General features: G+C 43.9%; 1 protein-coding gene and 1 long non-coding RNA gene across 2 annotated transcripts in view; both read left to right on the forward strand.

Annotated features, from left to right (window-relative positions):
• Positions 1 to 17,461, forward strand: part of rab3gap1 (RAB3 GTPase activating protein subunit 1) — a 49,207-nt gene extending 31,746 nt beyond the window's left edge. Inside the window, exon 18 of the mRNA XM_040045924.1 lies at positions 17,369 to 17,461. Coding sequence (XP_039901858.1) covers positions 17,369 to 17,380 — 12 coding nt within the window. The 3' untranslated portion in view covers positions 17,381 to 17,461. The remainder of the gene's footprint in view (positions 1 to 17,368) is intronic.
• On the forward strand, positions 90 to 8,308 carry LOC120742549. Its single transcript, XR_005697888.1, has 3 exons — positions 90 to 290; positions 7,294 to 7,383; positions 7,563 to 8,308. It is a non-coding gene; the product is annotated as an uncharacterized LOC120742549 (long non-coding RNA).
• Positions 17,462 to 17,628: the final 167 nt, after the last annotated feature.

Below are 17,628 nucleotides of genomic sequence, written 5' to 3' on the forward strand. Positions count from 1 at the left end.
CTGCTCTTGTCACAAACAGTTTTTCCTTCCTGGTTACTGTTGAGCCCGTCCACACTCAGCAGCTCAAGCTAAGACAGCCTTGAATCTAAAACTACAGCCTAATTGCATTTATGTCTTAGAGTGCTGGCACAGATATTGATCCCATCTGACAGCAGCTCAGTAAAGCACAAGAGCGTCATCTTAAACAGGATATCAGGCAGCGTTCTTATTTTATTGTCTACTTCTGGTCACATCCTGCTTTTGCCACTGAGCGATCAGCATCCTGTGTTTTATCATGAAGTGATGACTACGTGAGCTGCACTTGTTTAATTCTTCTAACATCTATAAAACAACAGAGTTTTGTTGGGGGAAAGCTCTGCAAAAACCCAGGAGAAATAAAGACAGACAAAGTTACTTTTTATGCTTTAACGTGCGCACGGGTAAGCTGTTAAGAACAACTCACACCATGAACAGAGGCTTGGCACTTTTATAGGAGAGACAGTGAGAACAGGATAAGAAAATAAAAACAGATATAATAAACAACTCCATATGTGGCGCTAGTCTCGTCAGCAGAGAGCTGGGAGAAAGCTGTGAGAGATAAAACAATCAAAACAATATGTCCCAAAACAAATATGCCTTGCTGAGAAAGTCTAAAGGATAATTCTAAACTAATCTAACCATAGACAAAGGGCATCTTTGTACATTTAAAAGAAGGTAAAGAAACATAGAATCATTTTTCCTGTAACATATTCCCTCCTGTTTAACTTGTTTTAATGTGCAAAACAGTTGTCTGAAAAGGTTACTGATTAGTTACGCTTAGCAATTTCTAATTGTCAAATATCAGAAATGTAAATCATGTGGTTACAAAATAAAACAATAAAAAAGATAATAAAAGAACAAAGAAAAGTATTGTAATGAAATAACAAGAGGAATAATCAAGAGAAAACAATAAAACAAAAACTACAAAAATAAAAGGATAAAAACCTTATGTTGTACTGCCTGAGCTACTAATGTGTTAATCAGTGCATGATCACTTGACAAGTCATTTTTAATCACCACGTCATTTATTAGCAGCTATTACAAGTTCTCCTCTACAGAATTGCAACGGGATGCTGTCTTCTTGAGGCACGGCAACATAAGCAGTCATTGTAGTTGTTATCATCTTTGAAATCATTACTCTTAGACATGGCAACACACACAACACTAATAGAGCAGTGCTATCATGATGAGACCTACAAGGACAAACGGCTTTGCTACAGCAGCCAACCATGAACCGCCGAACAGCCAGTCCAGCCAGCCTTGTGCTGTAGCTGCTCCAGGTGTGTGGTCAGTGACTATTGTTGCAGAACGGTCAAATTCTGCAAAGCTTCATAAAATGTCTCCTCCAGCTTCGTATCCATCAGGGATAAAAGTGCAACATGTCTCCCCGATCAGCTTACAACTCCTCCTTGTGATGCTGTTGCAGCGGTCTAGTGTCAGTCTGTTCTGCAGCACCATCATTCTGATGGCCTTCTGTTCTCCTGCTAAGGCCGTTCCCAGGGTCTTAGTTAAGTTGATGTGTCGTAGCAGAGCATATCGGTTGATCTCCACATGATCCCGCACCTCGGCAACTCCAATGCGGGGATAAAGCTCTGTAAGAACTTCACTCCTCCTCAGATGCGAAACTCTCCCGGCACTCCAGTGTCCACTGAGATGCCGAAAGAACTGGGTGAGGCGATGTCCACTTCACGTCTCTGTCGGCTCCTGGGGTGATGTGCAACACTTTGCATGAGAAGACGTGATCTGATAATTGCACCAGGGCGCACAGACCCCCCCAACCTTCAGGGAGTGACAGATAAGCCTTATTGCACCTAGGAAGTACCAGTCAGCCAAAACTCTGGTTCCTCTACTGCTGGGTGCCGTCCGTGCACATCCGTCTGGTACTGGGTCTTTGTTTGTAGTGGCATTCGGTAGCTGTAGTTGGAGCGACAGTTGAGGCTCATCAGCGTCGTGTTACTGGCACAGGTTTCGTTGGTTGAACAGGTCTACACTTCCTCTCGTTCCTCGGTGGGCAGAAAGTGTATATGTATTTACATAGGTGAGTAGGCAGCTCCCCCACTGCCGCGCGATCCGTTGTTCATCACACATACTGGCAGTTGCGCTGCGTTCAGCTTGTTCAGTAGAATTACCTCAGGCAGTGGGTCTGAGACTTGGGGCCAGGTCAGTAGGTAGGTCTGTCCGGAACAGTTCACATTTGTGGGTGATGATGACCTCCAGGTTGCTTTTGCTGGGATGCTGTAGTTGGCCTTGGACCAAAGAGTACCGTAGCCTGGATGTGTTGCCAGGCCCAACAGGCACCAACTGTGATCTTCAGGTATGCTGTACGGCCACAGGCCAGACGTCTGTGAGGATAGGGGCATATGGGTACATGCATAGCAGTCAGTTTTATTATTCAAGTGAGCTGTAGTGTTCATAAGCTGCCACCCGAATGTGGCGTAACCATGGGGGAAACTGGGTGTGCTTTCCTTTGTCTACAGTGTCTGCCTTTTCTTCATATAGCGTGACTTGTTGTCCCTCACGGAAGCAAAGATGAGGAGCCCGGCCAGGGTCAGGGCCGCTGCAGGATTAGGAGCCCACCCCTCATGACAACAGGACACACCCTCCTGTCGTGAGTTCCCCCCCGCCCAGAAAGGCTGTTCCCTCCACCGGGCGAGATCACAACGATCGGGCGAGCCTGTGTCGGCTGAGTTTAGATGCTTCACTTACTCGCCTGCAGTGACTCTGATGGATCCGGATGGTCGTTCCGCAATTTTGCAAGCGGTGGGTCGTGTAGGAGAACCTGATGTGGTCCCTCCCACCTGGGTGCGCTCCAGTTTTCCTTTGGAGCACCTTGATCAGAACCCAGTCACCGGGCTGTAATCTGCAAGACACTGGGGAAACATCATCAGGTTGTTGATTATGTACAATGATCTCTTTGTTTTTTACAACAGCTTAGACATCCATTCTGCTAATGTGTTTTCTCTGATTGATTTGTCTATTGTTGACTGGTGATGGGCAGTGGGAACGGCCTACCATGAATGATTTCAAATGGAGTTAGTTTATGGGAGCCTTGCGTTAAGCGCACCACATTTCACTAAACCCAAACATTCAGGTCACGGCCTTCCTGTTTTTGCCATGCTTTCCTGAGCCTTTGTTATTGTGCCGTTAGTTCTCTCTACAAGGTCTGCGCCTGAGGGTGATTGCACCATGGTGTTTTATGCTGAACCGAGTGCTTCAGAGGCCTTAGTGATGACATCATTTACAAAATGAGTGCCGTTGTCTTCGTATCAAGCTGGGATTCCATATGTAGGGTATGAAGTGACTGCACAGGCACTTTGCTACTGAAATTGTATCTGCCTTTTCCATCGGATAGATTTCCGGCCATTTTGAGACATGTCTATAACCACTAGGGCGTATTTCGACCCTTGACATTCGCTTAGCTCAATAAAATCCTATGAATTGTGTGAAAAGGATGAGGTGGAGTGGGAAAACGGCCTCTTTTTGGTCTCAGGTTTCCCTGAGATTATATTTTGACACGTCATGCACGTTCTGACAAATTGTTTTGCTGAGTTTAAAATTTACAGTGTAAAATGAGAGTTGACAATACAGGTCATTCCCCCCGATGACAAATGCGTACAGCCATGAGTCACTAATGCCGCCATCTTGTGGAGCGATTTTGGCAACACTGGCTTGCCATAACACGCATTAAGTCGTTTGTTAGAACTGCACCGTGTTTTAGCCATTTTGCCTGCTCTGCTGTGCTCTGCTCTTTTTGTTCATTTTGCAACACATCCAGTGGAATCTGATGTGTGTTTACTGCCATCAATGTTGATGTTTGTCTTTTGGCCGCCTGTTTTGCTGCTCTGTCAGCAAAATTGTTGCCTGTAGTTGAAAGAGCCATCAGTTTTGTGTTGCTGCACATTTACACAATGCGAGTGTTTGTGGTAAATTTATTACAGTCAGTAGGCGTTGTAAAAGGCTGCATGCTGAACTGGTTTTCCGGTTGATGTAATCATTCCTCGTTTTGCCAGAGCTTTGCAAAATGATGCACAGCAGAGAAAACATACTGGCTGTCTGTATAAATGTTTATTAGTTTATCTTTGTGTATTTCAACTGCGCGAATCACAGCTATCAGCTCAGCGCTCTGTGCAGAATATGAGAAGAAAGTGGTTTTGCTTCTATTATTCTACTATCTGTGGTCACTGCGTAACCTACCAATTTCGCGCTGTGCTGTAAGGTCAAATAAGTTCTAGTGGCTGCCTCAAAACTGTTTTGCATATTTTCTCTGTGGCCTACTCCTACAATCTCGTGTGAAGTGACCTTCCTCTCCACGGTTCTAGCAGGCGTTGTCTCTATGTTATCTGCTGTTTCTGCGTGGCTGTCTGCAGCCTTGGTGTTTGTGACTTGCTCGCCCTCTCTGTTCCTGATAGCCACCTGCGGATTAGTGTTTTAGTCTATGTCAACACGTCAGCCTATTTTTTAAGTTACAGAATGCTCTTCTTTTTTGTCTTGGTTTGGGAGAATAGATGCAACACTACATTTTCACTTAAGGCAGTTTTAAATAATTTCTAGTTTTTCAAACAAATCATGGATCTCACACATTTCAAACTTTGAAATTAGGGTTGTTTCCCATTTATACATATATATATTTAACTTTGCATTGCTCACAGCTCATAGTTCACAGCTCAAAACCGCATTTTCAATCATTGCCTATCACTATGTGTCAAGTATTGTCACAAGTTCGTTTAAATTTGTTTCACAAACCAACAAAATAATCAACAAAAACAAAAACAAAACATGTCAGGACACAAAAGAAAAATGCTGCCACCCGAACAAGGCAGAAGTCTGCATATGTTGGCTTTTAATAGCATGCAGCTTCTGCTCTAAAAGAAACAAATAAATAAAAATAAAAGAAATTGTAACTGCTCATCAGCTTAGCAGTGTCTACATATTTAATTCAGCTTCTCAATCCTGTAGTTTTAGCTGTTGTCTACAGGGTTTTGCTTATTGGTTGTTATTATAGGTGTGCTCTATATCTCAGCAATGTGTCATTCTAGAATGTAGGTTCAGCTGGTCAAGTGCCTCTATGCACTTCATTAGTTTAGTTATTCTCTGTATTGTCTTCATCTCACATGTCATTACACTGAGTTTCAGCAAACCTTAAGCTTGATGCAGCGACTACTGTTTAACAATTATCCACCTACATCATACCGACTAAGGTGCCTCTTCATATAATATTATGTCTTGTTAATATTATCATCTTTGTCTTATTACAGCAATAGCATATTATATATTTTTTAGTGTGTACCACTATACTACTCGAGCCAATTTGATAGTTAGGTATCTTTTTCAGCAATACGCATAATTTAGAATTCCATCAATCTGCGGTCACATTTGTTCTCTCTGGTCCATGGCGGACCAGCAGTTCTATTTATAATATTTTATTTTATATTTATTTTGTTCACATCACCGGGCTCAGTGAACTGCAGTATCATCCTTTCCCAAGGTGGAGACAGTTACCTTTTACACATCACTGCTGCTGAACAGTGACACAGCCTTATTACTTTATTTATGTTATTAAAATATTTTCGTGTGAATTATTTGCTTATATCCATTTTATACATTGTGGGCATGGTCATATGCCAACTGTGTTTCATTGATATATCACTTTACAGGTTGTTATCCTTGCTATTATTAATTCAAATACTCTAAAGTAATTTCTACTGTAATTTTCCCTTTGTTTATCTTTTTTTCGTACTTTTTTTTATATATCTACTCAGTGGGGTCTGTTTTCAACCCTTTTAAACTACTTCAAACTACTGTGATCTCCAGTTTTCACTTAATAAGGGATTATTATGTTCTTCCTGATATGGGTGTTGCTGCAGATGCGGCTGCAGGAATGAGTGATGGTTTACTAAAGGATTGTGGGGACTGCACACGTGTCTCGTCTTCTGGTTTTACTAAACTGGCAGTTGTGTTCTGTTCTTCTGACTGTTTATATTTTGTTTCTTAAATCTCTCAATTTACAGACACTGTTTTTGTCCGGCGCCTGGACTTTTCTTTTCTCACCACTGCTCGTCAGCAGAAGTGAGTTTTAATTTCACTTGCTTGATACCCATCTTATTTGTGTATTACTTATTTTTGTTTAAGTAATGTGTACACGATACAGCTGCTATCACCTTCGCTGGTATTAGAGACGAGAGTGGTTGCTCACACACCCTTCGACTTCGGACTTGTTCCGAAAGCGGTGTGAACTTTACGAGACGGAACTCGACCGTTCTCTCAACTCACCAGCACGTCAGTGAATAGCAGTAAAAGAAAACACCGTAGGAGCAGCTCAGTCTCTTATTGGACCGTGAAAAGTCAGCTCTGCTCCGTAATTAAAACAATACACACTCACATTCACACCTATTCGCGCGACCGGAACCCTTATCATAAGGGGAGCTGCCAGTCTTTCTGTAGACGAGCTACTTTTCCCTAGACCCTGTCTAGACCCAGCTGGGGGACTACCCAGAGCTCCAACCTAACCCACAGAGGTGGGGAGCTTCCAGTTGACGAGCTCCAAGCTACCAGTCGACGAGCTACTTCCGCTATTTCAAATTCCCTGATTTAAATACGCTTTTACGCAAGATTCTGTCAGTGGGTCTGTATCTACCTGGTCAGTGTCGCCGGGTCTGGTCCACCTCGATCGGGCCCACCACCGTGGGTCGCTTTCTAAGACGTTGGCCAAGACCCGAATTTAACGCTCTTGTCTTTTATCACACACCTGGGTGTGAGCTGTCGACAGTCGTGCAACGGACTGGTCACGGAGAGGGACACATGGAGGTGCTCCGCTCAGAAGGACCAAGAATGTTGGGGGAAAGCTCTGCAAAAACCCAGGAGAAATAAAGACACAACATGAGACAAGTTACTTTTTTATGCTTTAACGTGCGCACTGGGTAAGCTGTTAAGAACAAACTCACAACCATGAACAGAGGCTTGGCACTTTTTTAGGAGAGACAGTGAGAACACGGATAAGAAAATATAAACAGATATAATAAACAACTCCTATGTGGCGCTAGTCTGTCAGCAGAGAGCTGGGAGAGATAAAACAATCAAAACAATATGTCCCAAAACATATTGCTTTGCTGAGAAAGTCTAAAAGGTAATTCTAAACTAATCTACCATAGACAAAGGGGACCAAGGGCATCTTTGTACATTAAAAGAAGGTAAAGAAAACTAGATCATTTTTCCTGTAACAGTTTCTAAATGACCGACTTATTTATTTGTGTTTGTGTCTCAGTATCTGTTTTCCAGATGCTGCTGTGGAGAAGTCTGACTGTAAGAATAACACTCAGCTGTCCAACTCCAGTGGGACATCGGAGCAAGAGAAAAACCTCTGATTATGTATGTTTGCCTCTTCACACCACTCGCACACTCAAGGTTACACTCAGGTCAGGTCCAATATAAGTTTCAGAGTGAAGACAGGCTCAGTGCTGTCAGTACTTTGTCAGGATTTTTATTAGAATGTATTAAATTTGGTGTCCTGCTGTTTGATTTCATGCTGGTCTTTTCCCTCGTTGTAGAACCTTTTCCACCAGCTGAAGTCAGCCCCCAGTGACAGTCTGACCTACCGTCTGGCTCTGTGTGTGTGTCTGGTCAACTATTACTACGGTGGGCTGCGGGCTGTTGGACACCTCTGGCAGGAGTTTGTCCTTGAGTTGCGTTACCGGTGTGAAAATAACCATCTTATTTGTGGGTGGGTACCTCACAGGCTCGTGCTGCTTTGATTTTAAAGATGTCACACATATTAACATTTTCATTTTATAGCAGGTAAAATAAGTATTGAACACGTCAGCAGTTCTCTAAGCAAATATATTTCTAAAGGTGCTTTGATGTGAAATTATCACCAGATGTCGGTAACACAGGGACATTAAACACACAGACATTTATTTATTACTTTATACAAATGTTGGTGATGACAGTTCATGGCAGCTTCTGTATGGAGAAACCAGTCCCATCATTGCTCATGACTTTGACCCACTCACCACACAAACAGTCTTTAAATCCCGAATGCTCCGTGGATCCTTCCCACAGATTCAGCTCAGGTGATTGGCTGGGCCGTTCCAGCAGCTTTACTTGATTCCTCTGAAACCAACAGTTTCCATTGGCTGTGTTTGTGATCATGGTCTTGCTGAAACATCCATCCTTGTTTCATCTTCATCATCCTGGTAGATGGCAGCAGATTTTAATCAACAATGTCTCCATTCATCCTTCCTGGAGTTAGATTTAATGGCTCAGTCCCTTTTGCAGCTTGTTATAAAGTTTTTATGCATAACTTTCTAAGCAATCACACATTTTTTTGGAACATCAAAATCATAATGCTCCCACCTCCAGACTTCAGTGTTGCTGTGGTGTTTTTGGGATGAAGCCACCCAAACACGGTGTGTTTACAGCATTCAGAGAGTTTTGCTCTTAACAAAGGCAGTCGCACTTTTCTCCTCTCCCTTAGCTTCCCTGCTTAGCCTCTTATGTCCTTGTCTAGTCTCGTGTTTTTTGTATTACTTTCCCTGGAACATTCTCTCACAGTCTGTTCTCTAAAACCTAAAAGAGGAATTATGGATTGGATCAACTGGTCCCTGAATGCAATTGACACCCTTTCTCAACGAGAAGTCTGGGCTCGGGTGAGCCTGAGTGCTGAAGATATCTACCTATTCGGAACCATGGTAACAGGGTTCTGGCTGATCGGAGCTGGCTTGGCCCTGACTTATCGAAGAATTAAGAAAGCGGAACCGGCTGTTCAAACCCCCACAAGGCTGCCCCCTGGGATTCAAACGATGGGAAGAGGCGTGAGTTTCTCAAAATGGGCTCATTGAACGCAGCATGGATAAGATCTTGGAGAGGCTTACGGCTGCTGTGAATACTCAGAATAAGACTTCTGAGTGCAAATTGGATCACATCTTGGAGAAGCTCACTGCGGTCGTTGTTAACTTGTTATTTTCTGTTATACTGCGAGAGTACTGTTGCCCGCGAAGGGTTGTTGTTGGTGTGGAGAAAAATGGCGTAACAAATAAAGCGCTTGGAGTGAGACTACGACGTCGTGTCTTTGAGTTCTCAGAATCGGCTCTCTGAGCACAAGAATGACAACATCACGGAGCGCAAGTTTGATAACATCATGGAGAAGCTCACGGCTCTCCAACGGGAGATTGAGAGACCAGTGTCGGAGTGTTAGAACAGCTTTGAAATTCATATGAGCTGTTCGCACTAAAGTAAAAACCTCCATCACTTATGCGGAGACCCCTTCGGCCCCAGCCGTGGGCTCAAGGCTGGGGCCGAACAACAACTCCCTGATAACGACTGTGTTTAGACTGTTCTTCCCACTCCATGCAAGGCCACCTGGGTTGGCTGGAAGACTGTTTACTTAGCCTGGCAGGGAGGAGGACACTGTCTCAGCTGAACTCTGGACACGCACACTTACACAGACATATATACACATGCAGATATACACTCCTCCCCCCTCCAAACGCCTTCGACGCTTATTCCCCTCCGATGCTGACGGTGGATCAAGGAGACCAGCGCATGCAGGCCCGGATGTACTGTCTACACTGGCTGTCTCTCACCCTTTACCCATCCCTGTTGCTTGTCATGTGTTTCTTTCGTGTATTAAGAGTTTTTTCATGTGCAGAGGTGTTTTTTTCTGTTCTCAAACTGATCTCCCTGTTGGAGCTCAGTCTGGGGGGAGTTATTTTTTTCTCCTTATCTTTCCTCATGTGGTGCATTTTCCATTGTTATACCTCTCTGACCTGTCTTCCCCATGTGATGTTTGCGTCATGTATGTATGGTCAGAAGGGTAAGATGGCGCTGGCAAAGGTCGGCAGCCTTAACCCAATTTCCATCGGGGTCAGCCTTCAGGATCAATAAAGTTTTATTGAATTGAATTAAGTGACCAAACTATATTAAAGTTAAAGCGTATTGTTTGTACCTATGCATTACACTGGAGCAGAGCTTACATACATTCTTACCTGCTTACACTCATCATTCATTGGTGGAGTTGCCCACCCCTGGGTTAAATGTTTGTCTGTTCTCTGTGTTCGCCCTGCCGCACTGGCGACCTGTCCAGGGTGAACCCGCCCTCACTAAGTAAAAGAAATTCTTATACACACATTGCGTCAGTGTGCCCTCGAGTTGCTACATGTCTGCTAGTTTTACTGTTCAGGATGTTTTGTGTGTGTGTGTGAACTGCCTGCTGGAACATAAACTGTGCGTCACACACACACACAGTAGTCACAGAGAGTACCGCTGTGGTAGGGTGACCATAAAGAGGACACTGGGCCCAGTCATGAAGAACTTTAATAATATGTTAGCTCTAAAGAAAACGACGTCTTCTCTGTGCAGTTATGATGAATTAATAAAAAAATGTCATGTAGGCTTTTACAAGTAAACTAGTGTGAATAGAGACTGTGATCAGCCTACGCTGTGGAAAGCTGTGACTCTGTCACTGACACGTGTGGCATGATGGATGCAGTCATGCTGGGAGAAGCTACGTGAGTGCAGAAACCTCTGATCACCAGACGATCACGTGGTCGTCAGTTTTCAAACAGCTCATTGCAGTTTTATAAATCATGATTCTGCTCAGAGGCTGTTAGTTTTGAACCTTGTCTTTGCAGAGACCTGCAGATCTGAGCAGTAATGCAGTGATAATGACCAGCACACAGTGTAAGTCATTGCTGCAGCTGCCCTGAATCTACAGTGTTGGTTATTCCCACCATGTCTCTATGTTTCTGATCCAGTGTGGCGAGCTTTTATTCAGTCTGAACTGGTTTATATCTAAAATACAATTGATTTGTTATTCATGATTTTCAGATTTACTCTTACACAAAAAAGTAAAACATTTTGTGCCAGATCACACGTATTTACTTCCAGTCCTGAACAGAAGGAAATGTTTTTGATGCCTAAATGATATGATGACAGCGGGTGTTGAGATGTGCGTGAGTGGGCCGTGACGTCAGTGCCAGTATGAGTGTTCAGTGAATATTTTACACATTATTCATTAAAGTACGAGTTTGTGTCTCTGTCCACAGGCAGCCAACCCGGCTTGTCCTGGAGGATTTTGTCGCTGGTATTCACCTCGGGATTACGTAGAAGAGGAAGTGGTCGATGAGAAGGGCAACACGATGGTGACGGGGACACTCAGTCCCAGGTGAAGATCCCCGGCACATGTGGGTGGAGGCTTGGGAGACTGCCAGGGTCACACCTGCACGACGCCAAAAAGACTTTTTGATGACACCAAGGAGGCCGAGAAGGTCTGAAGCAGGTCGTTCGTTTTGCCACATGCGTGTTTTAAGCCAAACGGTTTACTAAGTGGATCACAAAGTGTTTTCATGAATGTTTCTGCTGATTTTCAGGATCGCTTTGCCATGGGCCGTTTTGGCTCATGTATGTTGGAGAAGTCAGTTTAACACAGATCTGTGCTCACAGACACGTTGAAGCATTTTCACATGTTGATGAAAAAGGATTCTGATGCTGTCACACACGATGTTTAAACTGACACACAGCAGCTCTCTGTGTGTGTGATGGTGTTAAATGAAGAACAACTTTAAACCAGCTTCTATTAATGATCCGTCGGCTTTTGGGAAAAGGACAAACAGTAACTGGGTTAGTTGTTTCCTCACTCCAAGAGGGTCCTGGATTTGGACGCCCGGCAGGTCCCTGCCAAGCGTTTGCATGTTCTTCCTGCACATGAAAGCAGAGCTCGAGCTCCAGTTTGCACCATCTCTGAAAATGTTGCCTGTCTGTAAAAGACATTGTTTATCCAAAAAGAGAAGTTAAAAATAATGCTCACTGATAGTCTTATGCAGATTTAAAATCTGGGTTATGACTGGTCCCTCTTGTGAATAACCATCATAGAGAAAGGTCACCGTCATCTGGGTCTTCTTCGAGGCAGCCGTTGGCTGTGCAAAAATATTCGTTGATCTGAAAGAGCAAAGGAAAACAGGAGCCAGGCAAACTAAACTTTTTGGGGTTTGTCTTTAGTTCTGCACTACATGGCGATGCAGAAACTGCAGACCTGGCCGTCACCTCCTGCCCTGTATACTTCATGCAACTATTCTGAAGGAAAGAGTAAGTCCTCACCGTTTGGTTGAAAAAACACATTTATATGAAATAAATCAGGGAAAAATAACTCTGAGCCCACAGCAGGTAAATTACAGTAAGACCGAAATACAAAAAACTAAAGATATTAAATAAGTACTAAAAATGCAACCCGAGAGATTTAATGGAGAAAAAAAAAACGAGCTGCATGAATAAAAAAGTAGAAATCTTGGACGCTGCCCGCATAATGCACAGGCTTTTGACGGGGCTCGCACACAAACACAAAGCAGAGGATGAAGCCTCACCAAATATGTTTCCAAAGAAGATAAAATGAGCATACCTGCCAGCGGTGGGTGTATGAGGAGAGGCCGCAGCGTGTCTGTCTTAAAGTGCAGTTTGTGACAGTTTAAAGCTTAACAAGCCAGACGCCAAACATCCAGAGCACAAAGCAAGTCAGAGGGCTTTTTCAGACACACACTTCTAAACCGTCGTGCTCAACAGTGGCTAAAACTGCGTCTGTGCTCTGCTCCTGTAAAGTTGCCTATCGAGTGCTTAATGATAAGGTGCATGTGTAGGCTGCTTCCTCTGCAGGTGCGATGACAGCCACTGATAGTGCACAAAGGTGACTTCTCTGCAGACGGCTCCTGGCAGAGCCACTGCAGAGGAACTCTTTACAATCACTGACTGTGAAACGTGAGGACTGTGTGGGGATGTGCAGCACGGGGCGCGCCCCGGCTGGGGGAAACGAGGCGGAGGGCGCAAAGTGACGACTTGCTATGATACACGCTGGCGTCTAGACCGCTCAGTCCTGAGCTGAAGTGATGTATACTGATTGCATCGACACAGTCATCTACATCCACAAATCAACCCCGCTTTTTTCTCGGCCCACTGAGACGAAAGCCCGAACCCAAGCTCGCCCCAACCACGTTCTGTATCACGCTGTGATGCAAAAGATTTGGGGCACCACTTGTGATAGAGCCTGCACTGGAACCGCAGAACTGGACAGTGTCCAGCTTGATCGTGAGGGGTAGAAGGACGTCGTCACCATGTGTACTTTGGCGCCACAGATGAGTTTATGTGGTCGGTTCAGTGAAGGCAGCCCATGAGCCTGCAGAAAAAAGCCCAATGCCTGAGACCCTCCAGAGATGTAGGGCTCAAGATGTGTTCTGCACCTGCAGCGCCTTGGCACGCCATCAGGGTTTGGGCCCAGTTTTTCCGAGCTCTTATAGTATCAGAGATGACACGCGCATATTTTCCAGGGTCAGGCTGCCGCTGGCTAGTGGCCGTGTAAACATGACCTCGTGTTAAAATGCAGCGTAATGTGATTTAGTTTGTTTACTCTTAATAGTAACCCAACCCTCACTGGTGAAGGAGCATGGGAAAGTTTCCCCCCGACGGGAATTTCTTCTAGTCAAGTTTCTCAGAGATGATCAGATAAATCAGTATAAAGCCACACTCTTTATTGTTATATCTACACACTAAATTGATAATTATTCCAGGATACGCAAAAGTCTAGATATTCGTCCTTCAGACTGTCACATCTGGTAGCAGGCACATTCTGATTTGGTTTTAGAAAGCTAAAGACTTCTGTCAGTTGTGTTGCTGTTGTATCCCCTGGACGACCTCAGTTGCAACATTATATTATCGCTAAAAGAGAGTTCAACGATTAATTAACGGTCTTCTTGTGGATCGTCGCTAATTCGGAACGCCTTATACCTGAAGGACACGTTCTGAGTTCTAGAGGACAGCCAGAGCAGACCCTAGTAAGCGACTCACGAGGAGAGTTTTCTAGCACTTTCGAGAGAGAACCTCAATCAGCTACCCCACCTCCTCCCGTCGTCGTGGATACTCAGACATTTTCCAACCTATTAAACCAGAGCCTAGTTTCATTTTCCTGCTAATACTCCAGGAAAGTTTCAGGCGGTCGATGCTTTGGTGCAGATGCCAGCGTTTAGCAAGTAATTCTGCATGTAGTCTCGGACTCACAATCCAAAACATGCTTGGGCACCACAAATAATGCTCCTCGTTTCCTTCTTTAGAAAATGTATTTTGAATCTCTTAGAAACGTAAAAAGCCATTACTTCCCAGAGGTGTGACAGAGACGCTCCGGGCTGATAACACGTGAATGTGTGAAGGTTTGTATCATATCTATATAATAAATAATAATGGATTAGGGATTTATCATAGCCTTTCACTAGGCAACCCAAAGCGCTTTACAATACCACTATTATATCACGCCACATTCATACACTATCCTATCTAATAGTACTTCCAGTTTGTGCGATAGTAAATGGAGAGTCCTCTTCACACACTGATTGTTTTAATCTCATCGGAGTTCCACAGGTCAAGCTTAGGAACCAATTCTGTTTACAATTATACATGCTTCCCTTAGGCGCCATCATTAGAAGAACATCAGATTACATTTTACACGCTCGCACTGAGCGACACCCAGCTCTTATTCGTCCAATTGAAGCCCGAAACCCACACCAATGAGTTAAACCTGAGGAATGCTTTAAAGACCTAAAGACCGGATACGGCCCGCTAACTTTCTTTCTTAATTCCCACGGGGGCAATTACAAACTGAGGTTAACCTTGTACCGGTCCTAGTTCTGCAAGATCAGGCCCCCTGCCCCTACCTCCGAGCCTGTTCTGCTGAAGGCTTCTTCCTGCTTTAAGGGAGTTTCTTCACTGTGTGCCCAAGCACAGCTGGGCCTATATTCCTGGACAAAAGGCTTGCTCGTTCTAGTCATGTCAGCTGTTGTTCTGTGCAATTCCTCTGCAAATAGCCTGGAAAATTATCTGCCATATCATCCATCACCAGACTGTTATTATATGCTTCTATCTCTGTAAAGAGTATTATAACAATCGTTTGCTGTTGTAAGGTTTTTGTATTATTTCAAAGGATCTGATATTAGACAGATAATGGTTTGCTGGTTTTACACTCCGATTTTTAAGACTTTTCTCTCTGTTAATCAGTATTGCATACTACAATGTTGTATTTTTCTGGTTGCTAATACACTTGGATCCATTACAAACATACACATTGTTGTGTGATGTGTGAAGACTTTTTATGGCTTTGTTTTTTGTCCAAACAGCACAGAGGAAGCTATTTCTAAGCCAAGAGGCTAAAATTCATGCATCAAATTAGGGGTGCAACGATATTCTTATCGATATTGAACCGTTCGATACAGTGCTTTCGGTTCGGTACGCATATGTATCGAACAATACAAAATTTGTAATTTATTTTATCAACTTTCCTTCTGACGATGCTGTCTGTGTTAAGCGCTCAGTGAATCTGCGTTCGACTACTCCGCCTAGGCTCGAGAGTGCAGCCTAGGCGGAGTAGTCGAACGCAGATTCACTGAGCGCTCAACACAGACAGCATGGTCAGAAGGAAGAGCGCAGGGCAAGCTAGCGAGACAGAAGTGGACCTCCCCCACCCTCATTCAGATCTGGCGTTTGGAATTATTTTGGTCTTCATGTGACGTATGACCCTGAAGGTAAGCGAGTCATGGACTAAAGTAAAACAGTATGTTGGATGTGCCACGCAATGCTCAATTACATGGGTGGGAGCTAGTGTGTTAGCGCAGTTAGCTCGTTAACGTGTTGGCCGTCTAGCCCCATGCACGGGGCGATCGGCGGTAGCTCGTTAACGGAGATTTGCCGTGTTGTGGCGTTAAGGTTATTTCAACGAGATTAACCTGAAAGCACTAGTGGGAACACAACGAATATGACTGCACATTTACGCCGACATCATCCTAGTGCAAAGACAAGTGGAAGCAGACAAAAACAACAAGCACGCATGCTACAAACTTTACCCGAGTCATTTAGACAGCCGTTAGCACATGATTCTCCTTATGGGGACCTGATATGTTTAATATGCTGCTGAGAATATAGCCCAGAAGAAGCGTATAGTATAGCTTTTATTTTGGAAAGAGCCATTTCTCTGTAATAAACTCTCTTTTCCAAAGATGAGTGATTTCTCGATCAGATACAGGGCTCGCAATATCGCTAGCCCGACGTCCCGGGGCTATCTCTGCCCTGCCCGTCGGGCTATTGTAGGAAGGAAAAATATATGTCAATGCTTTTGCATTCTTTCAGAAATGTAGCTGGGTAATTATGTCATTGGGTGAGCCACTGTCAATATGTGACATTGAAATCGCGTTTGAATTTGCGCTTGTTTTTTTGCTTTCACTTTGCAATCGCACGAACTGTGTATAGAGAGCGACAGCACTGATCTGTGAGTGATGATAATTTGTGCACCAATTCCTCTGACATTGTCTTATTAATCGTTAGCTTACTATGCAAACATGACAAGTGAAATCTCCCGCAGCTTAAACATGTGAGAGGTTGATCGCGCAGAGAATCGCTGAGCTTATGTGAGTGCGTGTGTAAAAGCAGCAGCATATATATTTGACTACGATGACCTGTATGACTGAGAACCTTCACAGACAGATATATATTTCAGTTCTGCTGAGCCAAATAAGACAGGTCAGGGTGAAGAAGTGACAGCCAAAGAAAAGCTTACCACAAAACGGAGAAGTTATGACAAATCAGACTATAAGGCAAAAAGAAAGTGCAGCTTTATGGTTTCATGGACAAAAGAATTTCTGTGGCTGCAATATGACGAGCTAAATAACCAGGGCTGCACATAAGTGGTCCGCAGGTGCGCATTCGCTGTCAAAATAAAAAACACGCACAAGGGTTAGGGTTAAATTTAAAAACTGTACTTTTGAGTTAAAATATATATTTATAATTTTAATAAATGACAAATTAAAAAGGCATGAACATTTTTTTTGTATCGAAAAAATATCGAACCGTGACACCAAAGTATCGAACCGAACCGTGAATTTTGTGTATCGTTGCACCCCTACATCAAATGATACGCAGCAGATAAGACGGATGTAATCAAGCTTCCGATAGAAAGAACATAGTCAAGGACAAATAAAGTGTCTTTTTTCCTCATTGTTCTCTGTGTGGGCCTCCTACTTCCTCCCACAGTCCAAAGACATGCAGTTAGTGGGGACAGGTTCATTGGGGCTCTAAATTTCCCACGGTGTGAATGTCTGTCGCTGTGTTTGCCCTGCGACAGACTGGCGACCTGTCCAGGGTGTGCCCCGCCTCTCATGACAGCCCCAAGCACTTTACATGTGATGTAAAGTGGACTTTTCTTTTGTTGCCACGTCCATGATTTAGAAAATGTTACACAGATGTTGTCCTGCTTCGCTGTGCTGAAGCGTGTGCTTCATGAAAAGTTTGAATAAGAAAATATCAGGTCAGTAACTGTTTTTGTTCCCTGTAGGTGAGGCTGTGACAGAGCTCTTTAAACTCTGCTGTAGGACTGAGTCTACAGAGGAGATTCCTGGAAGAGGATACGCTGAAGATGAGGGCAAAGGTCAGGTTCCTGGCGTTACTTGTTGAGTGACCATACTGCATTCTGGAAACGTGCGTAGCTTACTGGGAGATCTGGGCATCTGTGCTGACCCGGGCCTCAGCAATTGAACAGAAACTCTTGGATGTGTTTGTCGTCTGTAGAAAACAGTGATATCAGCTCTGCTTTGT

This window comes from Simochromis diagramma, unplaced genomic scaffold (genome assembly GCF_900408965.1).
Source record: "Simochromis diagramma unplaced genomic scaffold, fSimDia1.1 OVJJ01000150.1, whole genome shotgun sequence".
Classification (NCBI taxonomy): Eukaryota; Metazoa; Chordata; class Actinopteri; order Cichliformes; family Cichlidae; genus Simochromis; species Simochromis diagramma.